General features: G+C 39.9%; 2 protein-coding genes across 2 annotated transcripts; both read right to left on the reverse strand.

Annotated features, from left to right (window-relative positions):
• Positions 1–2451: 2451 nt before the first annotated feature.
• Positions 2452–7562, reverse strand: LOC131968351 (E3 ubiquitin-protein ligase TRIM39-like). The gene is made up of 2 exons (XM_059329184.1): positions 7432–7562; positions 2452–5466 (listed from the first exon to the last, which is right to left on the reverse strand). Exon 2 carries the CDS (start codon positions 5462–5464, stop codon positions 3827–3829), a length of 1638 nt encoding a protein of 545 aa, XP_059185167.1. The 5' UTR covers positions 5465–5466; positions 7432–7562; the 3' UTR covers positions 2452–3826.
• Positions 7563–11058: 3496 nt separating this feature from the next.
• Positions 11059–16551, reverse strand: LOC131968313 (E3 ubiquitin-protein ligase TRIM21-like). Its single transcript, XM_059329138.1, has 2 exons — positions 16445–16551; positions 11059–12716 (listed from the first exon to the last, which is right to left on the reverse strand). Exon 2 carries the CDS (start codon positions 12712–12714, stop codon positions 11068–11070), a length of 1647 nt encoding a protein of 548 aa, XP_059185121.1. The 5' UTR covers positions 12715–12716; positions 16445–16551; the 3' UTR covers positions 11059–11067.
• Positions 16552–17139: the final 588 nt, after the last annotated feature.

The following is a 17139-nucleotide window of genomic DNA, read 5'->3' on the forward strand; positions in this document are numbered from 1 at the left end:
CAAATACAAAAGCTGGACTAGGCTCAAATACTGAAAAATCGCCATGTTCATTAATATAATATACTTGGTATACTGCTGCTACTATTGGTTCATGTTGTTGAGCTGTCAGACTCATGTTCATTTAATGTTGCACACTACAAATTATATATTAGCCTCTTTAAATAAAAAAAAATTCTAATTCCTTCAACGAATACTGAATATGGTTATCTGATTATAATTATTAAGTTGATTATTAATCAGTGTTCCAAATTGATAGTTTAGTAACTTTATGAGACTGATTTAGGTGAATTGGCACCTTTCTCTGTTTTACAGAGTGGTGCCCCATCTTGAGGTGACTTAGAGTAAATCAAGTCATATCATAAAAATTGTGTTGCTCAGGTTCATCCTTACATATTTGAATTCCCCATGGGAGGGATAGCATTTATGGTAACAACCTTTACAACATAAATGGTGCCCCTTTGCGAGGTATCATTTATTTATAATCCTTTGTTCCCAATATAAGTGGTGACCCGTTTAGAGGTATTCATACATTTATTTTGGGGACATCCTTAATTCCCAACACCTCTTACAGCAGCTCTGTTTATAATTTACAGACATTTGGCATGAGATGATTTTAATCAAGACATCAATCCCACATCCTACACATTTCAGCTCACTCTTTGTCCGGTAATGTTCTAACTTTCTCTTCCAATTCATGTATTTGCTTCTCTGCTATAGTTGTTTAAAGTGATCGAAAGTTTAGAGGCGTTCGCAAATACTGATGTGTGCTGTAATGCTTACATCTATGTCATTTTATTGCAGTGATATTGCACATCAGTCATTTCATTTATCACAATATGTGTTTTCATTTACTTTTCATCATCTGTTTTACTCACTGACACATATTATACTTTTCCGGCTTCCAGGAATGAGGCTTATATTTTGCCGTGTGAGCAAAGTTGTCAACTAGTTTCTGATCGTGTGTAATGTAATCATAACAAAGTGCACGGCTCTTCATATTTACGACACATTGCTGAGGTGAATTACACTCATTATAAGGCAGCTGTGTGTTAATATCCTGGCTGAATCACAGTGAATCTGAACTCACCCGTGTTTGTAAAGAATCCGCTGGGTTGTTGAGAGAGTCCCTCTGAACAGCTCAATCTTTTCCGAAGACAGAAACACAGAGATGCGTCTCAGCTGCAGCTCTTTTGTCTTGAAGACAAACCTTAAGTTTCCTTTCCTGAGTGTGACGTTGAAGTGTTCTTGTTGTTCCAGTTCTGTCCTACCCTTGTGACATCGCCACCCAATTAATTAAGTGAATCCTGTGCGTCTGTGTGTGTGAGCCTGCTGCCTGCAGAGTCAGGTGACCTGCTGCTGCAGGAGAGAGTGAGCTCAGGTGTGCTGCGGGGGAGGGGTGATTGGAAATTAACAAAGGCAAGGCCAGGTGAGCAGAATGAGGGGGAGAACTCAGTGTGAACACAGAGGAAGACAGAAAGAACACAGAGACAGACTCAACACACTGGCTAAAAAGCCCATTTGGATTAGTTGAGACCGTCATCAATTTACTGCCTGTGAGTGGACACATAGTTGCTAGCCGCAGGGCTGTAAGTGGCTGAAAGCCTTTTCCCTTTGGGGAGTAAAGGTCCTCTCCCTTCTTTTTGTTTGTCTTTTTGAGACTGGATTGAAGCTTTTCCCTGGTTGGAGTGCAACCTGCAGACTTCCTTTCCTTTCGTGGATAATATATTTTTTGGTGGATTACCTTTTTCTATTTTTTCACTTGTGGATTACCTTTTTTTCGTTGGGAAATATATTTTTCTTAAAGGTGAACTGTGACTCTTCAGTCTAGATTGAGGCATTTTCTGTTCTTTTGTACATGCCGTAATTTCGGGATCGCCCTTATTTATAAATAAACATTTTGTTGCTATCAAAAACCTCTAGCCTTTCTACTTTTATAACTGAACGGTCGCTCCTTCATTTTTGTTTAGTGGTAACTTTAGTTCGCTGTGTCGGCGTGAATTGTTACATCCTGTCCTGCATATCTTACATGTAAATTGCTCAAGAGGCAACGTCATCCCATTTACAGTCTTTTACAGCTCAATAACAATCATATCAATAATCAAAGTTCAGTTCACAAGACAGTTTAAATGTTTTCAATACTCAAACAATCATGTCATTGGTCAGTATTCCTAAAAATCTGTCCAGACTATGGGCTTCATCTTGGTGTGAAGTGGGGGAAGAATTGTTTCTATGAGGTTGCACCTGATAAACAGTTTTAAACTATTTAAACTACATTTTATTAAACTATTTTACTAAAAATGATGCTGTTATTTAATCTTTTTACACTGAAATGTAACGTTTTTGACAAAAGTAGCCACAATGTAAAAAAAAAAAACAATTATTAAAAAGGCATTAAAAAGTCTGGTAGCATAAGTTGCCAAACTCTTACTGATAAATAATAGTTAAAATCCATACATTTTTTACTGATAATTTCTTTCAAAATATGGACAATATACGGTAAATATCTGTAGTTTAAAAAATATGTTTTTAGAATAATGAGTTTCTTTTTTGTCTTTAATATGATAGGAGGTATTTGGCACCTTTTACCGTCAGACTTTTGACAGTTTTTTCTGGCCACAGGAGGAAAACACACAAAACTTGTGAAAATCTCCGTGACTTTGAGGACAGGACTCTAGTTTCAAAATAAAACACTTCCAGAAACAGCTTTTTCTTCTGCACAGGATTTTATAGCACAGCAAAGTCATCACAAAATATGTTTTACATCATCTGTTTTACTCGCTGACACAAACATTTTCTGGCTTTTACAAATGAGGCGGATGACAATGTGAGTTATTTGAAAACAACCTGTCACAGACTTAAACCTTTCAAAACAATGTAATTCGGTGAATGTTACTCAAACACAGAACGAACAGCCATCTAAAGTGATTCATATAAACATCAAAAATAAAATTACGACAGAATTAACTAGAATTACAGACTGACCTTTGGATATCAGATGTCATGCCATTTCATCCTATTAGATTTCTGTGTGATCATTTGAGTAGGAATTCTTGTGTTGGCTGAAAATGTATTTTTGTGAGCTCACAGTGACTTTGAACTTTGACCTTCAAAATCGAATTGGTTCATCCTTGATTCCAACGAGACATTTGGAATTTTAAGAAATTTCAAGACGTTCCTGGGATATCTTTTTTTTTTTTTTTTTTTTTAAGTTTCTTGATATTAAAATCAAAAGGTTATTTTTTAATTTTGAATTGATATGGAATTTAATTATACATTGTGTATCAGCGTTATGTGAAGATGAAACATTAAATACAGACATTATGCCAGTTTTACTTTTGTTGAAATTCGCGATCATTAACTAAAAAAAATATCTATATTATATTTTTTTGTGAAGGTTGTAAAATGTTTTTGTGGCTTTTTAAAAAATAAAATAATCAAAATGTGTGTTACCATAATAAAATTTGACATTTTATTATGAGATTAAACCCGCAGCCAAGAAAAATTTAAAGACAAACTGAAATTATGTACTAATTCCATGCACATCCCGATTATTTACATGATAAATGAAATCTGAATTATCTACAGCAGTAAGCATAACATATACCATTATAGAAACATATTTTCTCTTTAAGAAGTATTACCACTAAATATGTACATTTCTTACCATATAAGAGTTGATCAGCTGGTTTCTTTTATGTCTATAACCCTTTAGTAGCTGCAATGTCAGTGTTGCAGTATGAAAACATTGTCTTATTTATATTTACACAGTGAGTATGTGTATTGTTGGCAACACTCAACTGCTCAATTAATTGCTGACAATAAAAGATCAGACCATTTGACTGACAGGACAGATGATCAGAGGTCCAGAGTTTTTACGATCATAATTAATACCAGGGCAGAAGAATGGGAAAAGTTTCTCATTGAAGAAGCAGCCAGTAAAGGAGTAGATCAGAGCTGCAGTATTTATGTCATAAAAGGAGACCAGACCCTCCTCATAATCCACAAACACCCCCACCTTCTGAGGCCGAGGCTTCAGAGAGAGAAGGACTGCAGGGGAAGCAGTCGCTTTGTATTCATTTCCATTTAACAAACACATAGCCCAGAAACCATTCTGAGGGCTCAGTGTGATGTCTCCCTTCCTGTTGATCGACTCTCTGGCCACTCCTAAAATCCAGCAAGACTTTCCTCTAACTTGAACCTCAAAATAAAATTTTCCTGAGGATATAAACTGCTTTGCTGAAATAAAACTACAATCAGAAAATCTCTTTGGATTGTCTGTGAGATTCTTCATCACATCACCACATTTCACTTTTTTCCCATCATCAGACAGGATCAGTTTAGGATGTGCTGTATCAGGATCAAGAGTCACATCCATTGCAAACTGCTGGACCCTCTTCAGCTCAGCTTCAAGCAGCTTCTTCATCTGTTTACTGAGTGTCTCCTCCAGCTGAGCCACAGCTCTCACCACAGTCCCCTCATATGATGATGGACGGATGCTGACCTCTGTCCAGTCCTTGGTGGGTGTTGGGTGGTGGGTGTTTAGGGACTGGACACTCTGGAGGAGATGGAGGTGGTCTTCAGAGCGTAAGAGCTGCACCACCTCAGTGCTTCTCTTCTTCAGCTCACAGATTTCCTGTTCCAGCTTGTTGATGAGGCCTTCAGCCTGTTTTTCAGTTTTTTGCTTCACTTTGATCATTTCGATGAGATTGGCTTGGCCTCTCTCAACAGACTCCTTCAGAGCAGTGAAGACCTGAACTCCTTCTGATATCTCTCTGTCTGCATCTTTCTCACTGAGGTTGACTGAGTGTTTGATATCCTGAATCTTCAGCTCTCTCTTTTGGATCATCTGCTGAATTTCAGCCTCCAGCTCGATCTTCTTTCCTTCATATCCTTCTTTCAGAGGAACAACATCATGCATCTTGTGGTCTGAAACAGTGCAGAGCATGCAGACACACGTCTGGTCGGTCTTACAGAACAGCTCCAGAGGTTTATCGTGCTTTGTACACATCCTGCCTTCCAGGTTCTCCACAGCGTCGATCAGCTGATGTCTTTTCAGGCCTGACACTGTCAGATGAGGCTCCAGGTGAGTCTCACAATAGGAGACCAGACACACCAGGCAGGACTTCAGGGCCTTCAATTTGGTTCCAGTGCAGACGTCACAGGGAACTTCTCCTGGTTTGGACACTTGTTGCTCTGATCTGCTGCTGGCAGCTTTCTGTTGACCTGTCTGTCTGAACTGAACAACCATCTCAGTGATGAAAGTGTTAACGTGCAGTTCAGGTCTCGTGTTGAAAACTTTCTTACACATTGGACACAGGCACTGGTCATTTTTGTTCCAGTGTGTGTTGATGCAGGTTTTGCAGAAGTTGTGTCCACACGGTGTGCTGACAGGGTCAGTGAACACATCCAGACAGATGGAGCACAGGAACTGATCTTCAGAAGGCAGATAGTTTGCAGCAGCCATATCTAAAGAAAATAAAAAATAAATGTACTTAAAAATACAATCCTAAATTTTGGTTTAAATACAAAGTGTGGTTTGTTGTCATTTTTATTCAAAATACAAGCTTAGCATTTTATTACCGTTCAGAAGACTCACCAGAATATACTGGAGATTGGGAAGTATTGCTGCAAAGTAAGTTAGGCTAATTTTGCCATTTTCAACGTGGTCATGTGACCTCTGACGTCATGCTATCTCAATGAAAATAAGCTGTCTGGGTTCCCACAAGTCTCCTCTTTACATACATGCCTTTACTTTGTGCTGATAACATGCCTTTTAAGGCAAAAATCACATAGTTTTTCTCATGTAGTACACATTTGCAATTTCTGCCTACTGTATTTGAATGTTTGTGTATACTGAGGTCCCTAAACAGGCTTTGAATCACATAATCTTAGTATCACTGGAAAGCTGAGACTCTTGTGGATTCAATGAGCCTAGTTTCTTCATGTGGGATGATGTTAGTCATCAGTAGTAGCCAGGTTATTGCAGTGAGGGCACTTCTTGAGTCTAGACCTCACTGTATAAAATGAGCTGCTGTGACCTCTAGGATAATCACAGCCTCATGAAATTGTAAAACCACAGACTAGAGACCTAGAGCATTCAGAAGATATATATACTTTCTTGACAATAAGAGGGTTTCTCAGCAGTTTGAAGAACAGAAGTGCTCTAATGGCTGAAAATACCGAAATCTCCAAAATGACCAAAGATTATTAGCCCAAATCACAGCACAGATTATTTTATGTTGATCCAAAGGTCTTGGCATATTGATGTTAAATTCTGAAGGGTTTTTTGACCATTTTTATCCATTCTCAGTATGAATAAAATTGCTAATAATTATTCAGCACCAAATGTGTGTAGCAAATGGTATCAACACAAATACTGCTGCAACAACTTATGGGACACAGTTGAACATGTAATGAACTTTAGATAGCAAAATATTGATGTTTTGACCCCTTATACACCTGAATAGGTTTCAATAAATAGTGAATTAATTCATTAAGTCAATATAATTAGATATTTTTGACCAGAACATCTTGACTCATAGTGCTGCGCTTCTTAAATTAATCTTCAGGTTCACCACTTTCTGATGATGTCACCACTTCTATGTGGTATTTATTGTTGACCTGCTATCTCCCCCTAAACATCCACTGCCCACAACCACTAATTCTAAAAAAAAAAAAAAAAAAAGACTTTGAATGGTAGGAGGATAAAAAATAATAAAAGTGTGATTTCTGTTTTGTTTTTTTACCTAACAACATAGATATTCAATGTCACAGCCTAGCCATGCCTCCAGCTGTTTCCTTGTTTTCACCTGACTGTCTCTGTTTGTATGCAGTGTGCACATGGCCCATTTTGTCTGAGGCCAGCACTGCTAATAAAGCTCTGCAAAAACATTTCCTCTTTCCATTTAGGCTTTCACTGGTTCTGTAGTGAAATGCTTTTATTGTGAAACAGACAGAGGAAGTTGAGAAAGCAGTATGTAAGAGCGATCAGTAATCAGTAAAACCAGAACCAGCAGAAGTGTGACGAAGAACTCTCCACAAAGTTTCAGTCCCAAGTTATTGAAGTCTATCGACTTCCACTGGCTCTCTGGTGGAAAGCTTTTATTATGAAACAGCCAGAGGAAGTAGAGGAAGCAGTGTGTCTGAACTTATCAGTAATCTGTAATAACAACAGGAAAGAATTAGGGACCGTGAACTCTGAACACAGATTCAGTCACAAGTGAGTGAAGTCCTGAGAACGGACACAGAGAGACAGTTTAAAGCTGTTAAAGTGGGCTGCTGTACAGTGGACCTGTGGACAAACAGCCACAGTTATATTGTAACAACTGAACAACTATAATGTGAAAAGAGAGGAACTTCCTGCCTGAGTGGAGCTGAAGTTTTGTATTAATCCTGGTTGTTGAAAGTGTAAATATGATCAGCTGTACTCACCAGTGTTTGGCAGAGACTCTGCTGTGTTGTTGACAAAGACCTGATGAAGTCAGTTTGAACTTTCTTTCCGAGAGAAACAGAGACTTGTCTGGACTGCAATGAGAATGACACTCTGACAGACTTAACTTTCATTTCTGGAGTGTGACGCTGCAGCTCTCCTCTTTCCACTGTTGCTCCTCCTCTTACTGCAGCTCTGCTGTTTGGTTTCCTCCCTCTGATTAAACACTTATTGTGAAATAGCAGATTGCTCTGTGGAGCCAAGGAGGTGCTAAACCCAATCTATCCTATCTTTAGATAAAGAAATCTTTAGAAAAGATTTGTGTGTGTGTGTGTGTGTGTGTGTGTGTGTGTGTGTGTGTGTTCTTGTACTTCCTACATAGTGTCGACCGGAATACCGGCCAGTCCTCAATTCTTTAAAGGCTTGTTAGACTCGCTAGAGTCCAGACTTTGTTTTAGGGTTAAGGTTACAACTAGGTTTATGTTAGGGTTAGGGTTGGGCATTTAGTTGTGATGGTGAAAGTTATGTTAAGGGTTAGGGTAAGGGGCTAGAGAATTCACTATTCCAATGAGGGCCCTCATAAAGATAGAAGTACAAGGGTGTGTGTGTGTGTGTGTGTGTGTGTGTTCTCTCTCAATTATCAGGAGTGTTTTGTGCTCTGTGTGGCAGCAGTGCAGTAACTTTGAGCTCATGATTAATTTGTGTTGTGATCCATCTAGTGGTCGTTCTGTGTGATAACCAGTTAGTCATCAACATGGAGGATGTTGTTGCTGCTGCAGTGAAGCAGGGAGTCAAGTAGAAGTGTTCAGACATGAGGACGGCTGTCAGGTCTCAAGAGATGTTCAGAATTTATATTAATAACCTGCACTAAACAGTTCATGTTGGGGGACATTTCCAAAGAAAGTATACAACACCAGTTGTTGTTGGTTTTGAAATATGGCTTGAAGAAAATACGGTCAACTTCAAACATAGAATACTAAAGAAACTGTAATTACCTACATGAAGAAACAGTGTATAAAACTTCACATGAAAATATTAAAAAATGTAGAGATATTTAAAAATGTTGTTCCTCATTTAAACACGACTTTAACATTGTTTTTTTTAGTGTGTGTCTTTTCAATACTGGATGCCATTTTAAAGTCAAGTCAAGTCAAGTCAAAGTTTATTTATAGAGCACATTTAAAAAACAACCTCAGTTGACCAAAGTGCTGTACAGTTATTACAATAGAATAAATCATACACAAATAGGTATAAATAAAAACAATCAAAACAATAAAATACTAAAAACAATAAAATAAAATAGAATAAAATAGTAATAAAAACTCAATCCAAAACAGTGTTAGAGATAAAAAGACAAATAAAAGGGTAAAAAAGTTTAAAAAAAGAAAGCCAAGGATTCTTGCCTAGCTGGGACTGAAAGCCAAGGAGAATAAATAGGTTTTTAATAATGTTTTAAAGTGCTCAACAGACTGTGCAGCTCTGACCTGGAGAGGTAGGCTGTTCCACAGCTTTGGGGCCGCCACAGAGAAGGCTCTGTCCCCACGAGTACAGAGTCTGGACCGCGGTACGACCAGGAGCAGCTGGTTAGACGACCTAAGTGCTCTGGAAGTACTGTGGGGTTTTAAAAGCTCTGATAAATAAGAAGGTGCCAGACCATTTAAGCACTTAAAAACAATTAATAAAACCTTAAACTGGATCCTAAAATTCACAGGTAGCCAGTGCAAAGATGCAAGGATGGGGGTAATGTGGTCACGCCTTTTCTTCCCAGTCAGCAGGCGGGCGGCTGCATTTTGAACAACCTGTAAGCGGCGCACTGCTGACTGGTCAAGACCAACAAACAAAGAATTACAATAGTCTAGGCGTGATGTGATGAAAGTGTGGATGACTCGCTCAAAATCAGTTGTGGGGAGATAAGTCTTAACTTTTGACAGTAGCCGTAGTTGGAAGAAGCTGGTTTTGACAGTGGAGCTTATCTGTTTGTTAAATTTGAAGTGAGAGTCCAGAATAACCCCAAGGTTCCTTGCAGAAGGTTGACACAGAGATTTAAGGCTACCAATGGCGCTGTCATAGCCATCTAAAATATTTTGTTGACCAAATAAAATGATCTCAGTTTTGTTTTTATTTATTGACAGAAAGTTTGCTGCCATCCATGACTGGATGTCTTTTAGGCAGTCTAACAAGACCTGCACAGAGGATGGGTTGTTCATTTTTAGCGGTAGATATATTTGTACATCATCCGCATAGCAATGGAAGGAGACATTATACTTTTTAAATATAGACCCTAATGGCAACATATAAATAGAAAAGAGGAGGGGGCCCAAAATGGAACCCTGAGGCACCCCACAGCTCAGAGGGGAAGGGTCTGAGGAAAACTGGCCCAGCTGCACAGAGAAGCTCCTATCTGACAGGTATGACTCAAACCATTTAAGAGCGGTGCCTTTAATGCCGACACAGGTGTTAAGGCGAGACAAGAGAATGTGGTGATCAACTGTGTCGAAGTCAGATCCAGAAGGACCAGGACCGCAGGGTTACCAGAGTCTACTGTTAAAAGAAGGTCATTTAAAATCCTTAAAAGCGCCGTTTCTGTGCTATGGCGTGACTTAAAACCAGACTGGAACTTCTCAGAGATGTCATTAAAATCAATAAAAGACTGCAGCTGTTCATTGACCACCTTCTCCAAAACCTTAGAAAGAAATGGGAGTTTGGAGATGGGCCTAAAATTTGATAAAACTGAGGGATCTAGATTATGTTTTTTGAGAAGGGGCTGGACCACAGCATGTTTAAAGGCAGCTGGGACACATCCAGACATCAAAGAAAAATTAATCAGATCCGTAACACAGGGCCCAATAACATTAAAAACATCAAGGATCATTTTCTTGAGTTTGACAGAATGATCTCCACTTCAGGTCCACTTCTTACCTTGTTCCAGAGTTTTTGACCATAGCACATGATCTTCATCAGCAGATGGAATTTGTTCAGTTGTCACAGAGCTGGAGGTGTTCAAAAGTTCCCTGTTTCTGAGCACTTTTATGAGTCTGTGTTGAGCTTTAAAAGTGAAACCATACATTTCTGTGTTTGATAAAGAAGGCGTGATCTTAAATTATAAGAAAATTAAGTTGACGCGTGTAATATTAGAACCTGGGAAGAGGAGTAGTCTGGCTTTGTACTTCCCCCTAGTTTATTTTACAGTTTTTATTTGACAATCACATATTTACAGATTTCAGTGATTTTAAACTATAATACATGTTATCTCAAAACAAACAAAAGTTACCAAAGTGACAGTTAATGAAACACACTACCTTCTGTTAGCATCGATTGATTACTCCATTACTTTATATTGATTACTCCATTACTTTATATTTCAGAATGACACATGCTTTATTCTGTAGACACTACAGGCATGTAATAAGCCTTAATATTAAATTGATCTTTGTTCGAAACTGAAATATTGAGAAACATTTCAGCAAAAATCTTTAATTTTTAGTCATTTTGTAATAAACTGCACGCATAGTCAGTGTGGAGCGTGTCTGGTTCTCTAAATTAGGGATACGCAGAACATCATCTGCTGCAGGTAAAACACTGACTTTGTGTATGTACATTTGTACAAAGTAAATCAATACATGAAAGGAGATAAGTGATTATTTTACTCTGACAGGACAGATGATCAGAGGTGCAGAGTTTTTACCATCATTATTACTACAGGGACTGAAGAATGGGAAGAGTTTCTCAGTGAAGGAGCAGCCAGTAAAGGAGTAGATGAGAGCTACAGCATCTACGTCATAGAAGGACACCAGACCCTCCTCATAATCCACAAACACCCCCACCTTCTGAGGAGGAGACTTCAGAGAGAGACGGACTGAAGGGTTATCAAGAGCTTCATATTCATTTCCATTTCTCAAACATATAGTCCAGAAACCATACTTTGGCCTTAGTGCAACTACTCCCTTCCTGTCGATCGACTCTCTGACCACTCCTAAGTCCCAGGCAGTCTTTCCTTTAACTTGAACATCAAAGTAAAATCTGCCTGAAGAGAAACTCTGCTTTGCTAAAACAATATTATAACGAGAAAATCTCTCTGGATTGTCTGGGAGGTTGTTCTTCACTTTACCATGTTTCACCTGTTTCCCACCACATGACAGGATGAGGTAGGGATTTGCTGTATCAGGATCAAGAGTCACATCCACTGCATACTGCTGGACTCTCTTCAGCTCAGCTTCAAGCAGCTTCTTCATCTCTCCACTGAGTGTCTCCTCCAGCTGAGCCACAGCTCTCACCACAGTCCCCTCATATGATGATGGACGGACGCTGACCTCTGTCCAGTCCTTGGTGGGTGTTGGGTGGTGGGTGTTCAGGGACTGGACACTCTGGAGAAGATGGAGGTGGTCTTCAGAGCGTGAGAGCTGCTCCACCTCAGTGCTTCTCTTCTTCAGCTCAGAGATTTCCTGTTCCAGCTCTTTGATGAAGTCTTCAACCTGTTTTTCAGTTGTTGTCTGCTTCTCTTTGATTGTTTCGATGAAATTGGCTTGGCCTCTCTCAACAGACTCCTTCAGAGCAGTGAAGACCTGAACTCCTTCTGATATCTCTCTGTCTGCATCTTTCTCACTGAGGTGGACTGAGTGTTTGAACTCCTGAATCTTCCGTTGTCTCTTCTGGATTATTTGCTGAAGTTCAGACTCTGTCTCCCACAGCTCAGCCTTCTTTTCCTCATATCCTTCTTTCAGAGGAACAACATCATGCATCTTGTGGTCTAAAACAGTGCAGAGCATGCAGACACACATCTGGTCGGTCTTACAGAACAGCTCCAGAGGTTTATCGTGCTTCGTACACATCCTGCCTTCCAGGTTCTCCACAGCGTTGATCAGCTGATGTCTTTTCAGGCCTGACACTGTCAGATGAGGCTCCAGGTGAGTCTCACAGTAGGAGACCAGACACACCAGGCAGGACTTCAGGGCCTTCAGTTTGGTTCCAGTGCAGACGTCACAGGGAACTTCTCCTGGTTCAGACACTTGTTGTTCTGATCTGCTGCTGCTGGCTTTCTGCTGAGCTGACTGGCTGAACTGAACAACCATCTCAGAGATAAAAGTGTTGACGTGCAGCTCAGGTTTTGTGTTGAAAACTTTCTTACACATGGGACACAGGTAATGGTCATTATTATTCCAGTGTGTGTTGATGCAGGTTTTGCAGAAGTTGTGTCCACATGATGTGGTGACAGGATCAGTGAACACATCCAGACAGATGGAGCACAGGAACTGATCTTCAGATGACAGATAGTTTGCAGCAGCCATATCTAAAGAAAATAAAAAAATAATTTAACTAAAAATGCAATCTTACATTTTTTGTTTAAATTGATAGAAGTGTGGTTTCTGTTTCTTTTCAAATACAAAAATAAAAATGTCACAGCCTCGCCATGCCTCCAGCTGTTTCCCTGTGTTTCCTTCTTCCTCTGCGGGTTCTGTTTTCCCCTGACTGTCTCTGTTTTTATGTCATGTGATCGTGATTGTGGCTGCAACACTTTACTAATGTGGATCCAACAGTCTCTTTCAATGTTTGCTTTGTGGATTCCAGAGCGGATTAAAGCTTTATTGACTCCAAAACCTACGTTTTCATTCCGCCACTGATGTTCTCCTCGACTACCTGTCGTAAATGGTAAATTTCCCACTAGAGTAACCTACGACACAGAGCCCCTGCATCTTAATCTGTCCATCATGAGTCCATTCAATTTCACATCAACTAGTCCCCTCATATTCCCTTTGTCCTTGATAAAACCCAATGAAAACAATTATCCCCATCCCCTTATTAATTCTGCTTTTTAACCACTACATGGAGCCCTTTGAACAAACTTCCTGTGTTTCAGGCTCTTGTAAATTATGTCTTTCTTAACTTCCTGAACATGACTCATTGGAGGAGGTGGTGGAGAGATGCACTGTCAAGATGTTGGAGGCCATCTTGAAATACCCGGATCATCCGCTACACAAAACCTTTATGGATCAAAAAAACAGCAGTGGTCGGCTCCTCTCTCTCCGTTGCAGGACGGAGAGATTCAAAAGATCCTTCGCTCCTACAGCCATCAGGCTGTCTCATTCTAACAGAGTTTCTACCAGACCAACTGAATTTACCCTTGGGGATAAATAAAGTAATTTTGATTGATTGATTTTTGTCAGTCTTCCTTTAACTGAATTGCATTCTAATCTTCTCCTGGAACATAGAGGAACACATGTTGGGCAAGACAAAAAGAGGGTATAGCATAGAACCCTTTTCCACCAAGCCAGTTCCAGTGTCAGTTCGGAGCCAATGCCCAATTATGAGCCAGTTCTTTAATTTTTTTTGACAGCCAAAGAATTGGCTCTCGGCCAGGAAAACTGGTTCCACAGCGGCACCAACTCTTTGCTGGTCTTGAACCGCTAACCACTTACGTCAGCGGCTGGGGGCGGGGCTATCCGACCAACAAGACCAACTCAGTGCCGTTAACCCATTAAGGCCTAAAGCGCCTGGAAAAAAATGCCTGGAAAACCTATGGGCGATTTTCAAATGACCCCCTAAAACCTGAAGTTTTTCTGGAAATTCAACACCTACTAAATAATAGATTTTTCAGCTTCTGTAGCAGATAAAAATGAAATTCAAAAAGTATTTGAGAGCTTATACCCATGGCTTTCATATGAATTTGAGTTTATTTGTCCAAACCTTCAATAAAGTTTTTTTTTAAATTAACAAACTCAGCAAATGTTACATTTGACTGAATAAAAATCCTATGCATAATACTAATACATGCCCATTAGCAAGATGCAAACATGATATGACCATTGGAAGAAATAGACATAGTTCTCATTAGCCTACTGTAATAAAAAAAATAAAATAAATAATAATAATGATAATAATAATAATAATAATAATAATACATTTTATATATTGCACTTTTCAGGGTACTCAACGACGCATAAAGTAATATAAGACATAAACAGTCATGATTTCTTATATCATCATCACAATCAATTATTATTAATATTAATATAGTATTAATAATATTATTATTATTATCTCCAGACGGCCACAAATCTGACTGTTCTTCGGTGAAAATATGTCGTCGAAAAACATATTCCTCATCCATAAATGCCGGTCGATTGGTTCCGAGGGTTCAAAGTCCGGATCAGCAATTAAATCATCGGCGCTGTTTTCATCTAGATGGCTTCAGTCACTTACTGCTGAGCTCCTCCGCTATAGTCGTCTTCCACCATGATTTCAAAGTTCTGGAAAAGTGAGATGTTGCATTGCGACACTCCCGCATGTATTCTGATCATGATTCTGATGCATTTCATTGGCCAAGAGACCGAAAATATGTGGAAAAAAATACAAATACTACAAAATGACATATCCGCTGTCCCGGCCTTAATGGTAGAATGACGCAACAGCGCTCCCGGTTTTAATGGTAGAAATGCGGTAATGCTTTCCCGGCGTCAATGGGTTAAGAGAGACCAACTAAAACGTGTATAATTCATTCATCATTTATTTAATTTGCTTAACTGCAATGTGAATGATATGGGTTAGCGCTAGCGGGCGAACGATAGCTTACAACAAAGTCCAACATTAACTTATGTTCACTGTGAACAAACATGACCTTGTTACTCTTTTTTTTTTTAAAGATTATTTTTTGGGCATTTTTACATGCTTTATTGAAAGTGAGAGACAGATAGAAAGAGGGTGACAGAGGGGAGGACATGCGGTAAAGGGAGCTCAGGCCGGATTCGAACCCGGCTCCACCGCAGCGAGGACTGTAGCCTCTATACATGGGGCGCCTGTGTAAACCACTACGCTACGGACCACCCCGACCTTGTTACTCTTGCTGAACCACCAAATGTGTCCAAATGCTAATGTGCAGAGCATATTTTAATTATAGATAAACATTGCTAATAAAGCTCTGCAAACACTTTACATTTCCCCTTCCCATTATGACTTCTGCTGACTCTCTGGTGAAAAGCTTTTAGTGTGAAACAGCCAGAGGAAATAGAGGAAGCAGGATGAAAGAACTTATCAGCTAACTGTAATAACAGCAGAAGGTAGGTGTGACGGTGAACTCTTAACCATGAAGGTTCAGTCACAAGAGAGTGAAGTCCTAGGAACAGACACAGAGAGACTGTTTAAAGCTGTTAAAGTGGGCTGCCACTAGCCTGGGTATACCCATACTGCCTTGCACGCTCGAATTTCATTTCGAACCTCCATCCAGTCTGGCAACCAGGGACGTTTGTTAGCCCTGTTTTAGGGATCCAATCACAGAGCGGGGAGGGACGGCAAGACGATGACGCGTACTACTCGGCACTTGGAAGCTTGTGGTTTTCTTACAGATCCAACATGGCTGCTGCAGACGCGAAACTCTCTTTAGCTGTAGATGGTGTTTTAAATAGTTTAGAGCGAAAGTTGAAAGGCGAAAGGTCTCTCGGCGGCTCCGCTGTCCCCCGGCTCGTAGTGAGATCACCAGCGTTACGGTAGCGGGGCTATTAGCCGCTAGCGGCGCTAATCACCGGCGCTACCGTAACGCCGGTGATCTCGCTACGAGCCGGGGGACAGCGGAGCCGCCGAGAGACCCGCAGCAGCTTGTTTATTGCCCATAAAATCAGTGGATGTGTGTGGCTGAATGACATGAGGGGGGAATAAAGTGCGAAAATAAATAATCAGACACAACACAACAAACATCCATTTCTGTTGCTCTACTACGTCATCTGGTATAACTGATACGATTGGCTAAGAGCTACCTACAGACGCTTTTGATAGACATTCTAAGGTCCCAATAAACGGCTCCGGAGGATCGTAAACCACACCTCCTCTACGGAGAAATGAACGGCTGGTTTCCAGACTAATCTCATTTGAGATTAGTCTGGTGTTAGCCAGACTAGGCTGCCACAGTTATATTGTAACAATTGAACAACTATAATGTGAAAAGAGAGGAACTTCCTGCCTGAGTGGAGATGAAGTTTTGTATTAATCCTGGTTGTTGAAAGTGTAAATATGATCAGCTGTACTCACCAGTGTTTGGCAGAGACTCTGCTGTGTTGTTGACAAAGACCTGATGAAGTCAGTTTGAACTTTCTTTCAGAGAGAAACAGAGACTTGTCTGGACTGCAGTGAAAATGACACTCTGACAGACTTAACTTTCATTTCTGGAGTGTGACGCTGCAGCTCTCCTCTTTCCACTGTTGCTCCTCCTCTTACTCTGCTGTTTGGTTTCCTCCCTCTGATTTAAACGCTTATTGTGAAATAGCAGAGTGCTCTGTGGAGCGAAGGAGGTGCTAAACCTTACAGGTGGGAGGAGTAAAGCTTTAGAAAAGGTGCTGCTTACCTTTCATCATGAGTGTTTAAAGACTCAGATGTCTCAGGTTTAGATCACCCACATGAGAGTTTGGTTTATTGGACACAATAACAGGGACTTCACACATATGGACTCAATTCCAAAGACAACTTACTTCCATCAAATCATACAACAAATTCAAGATGTATCATCAACAAGAATATCAGAACATCAAGTCATACAAATTATGGGTCTGCAACAATTATTTCATTGTCAACTAATCTGTCCATTATTTTCATGACTAATCCATTAATCTACTTGGAAATAGAAAGTCAGGAAATAAAAAAAAAATGCCCTGTGTTATTTCCCAGAGTCCAAGGCAACATTTTTGTTTTATCCAACCAACAGTCCAAAAGGATTCAGATTATTATTA

The sequence above is a fragment of the Centropristis striata genome, chromosome 1 (genome assembly GCF_030273125.1).
Source record: "Centropristis striata isolate RG_2023a ecotype Rhode Island chromosome 1, C.striata_1.0, whole genome shotgun sequence".
Lineage (NCBI taxonomy): Eukaryota > Metazoa > Chordata > Actinopteri > Perciformes > Serranidae > Centropristis > Centropristis striata.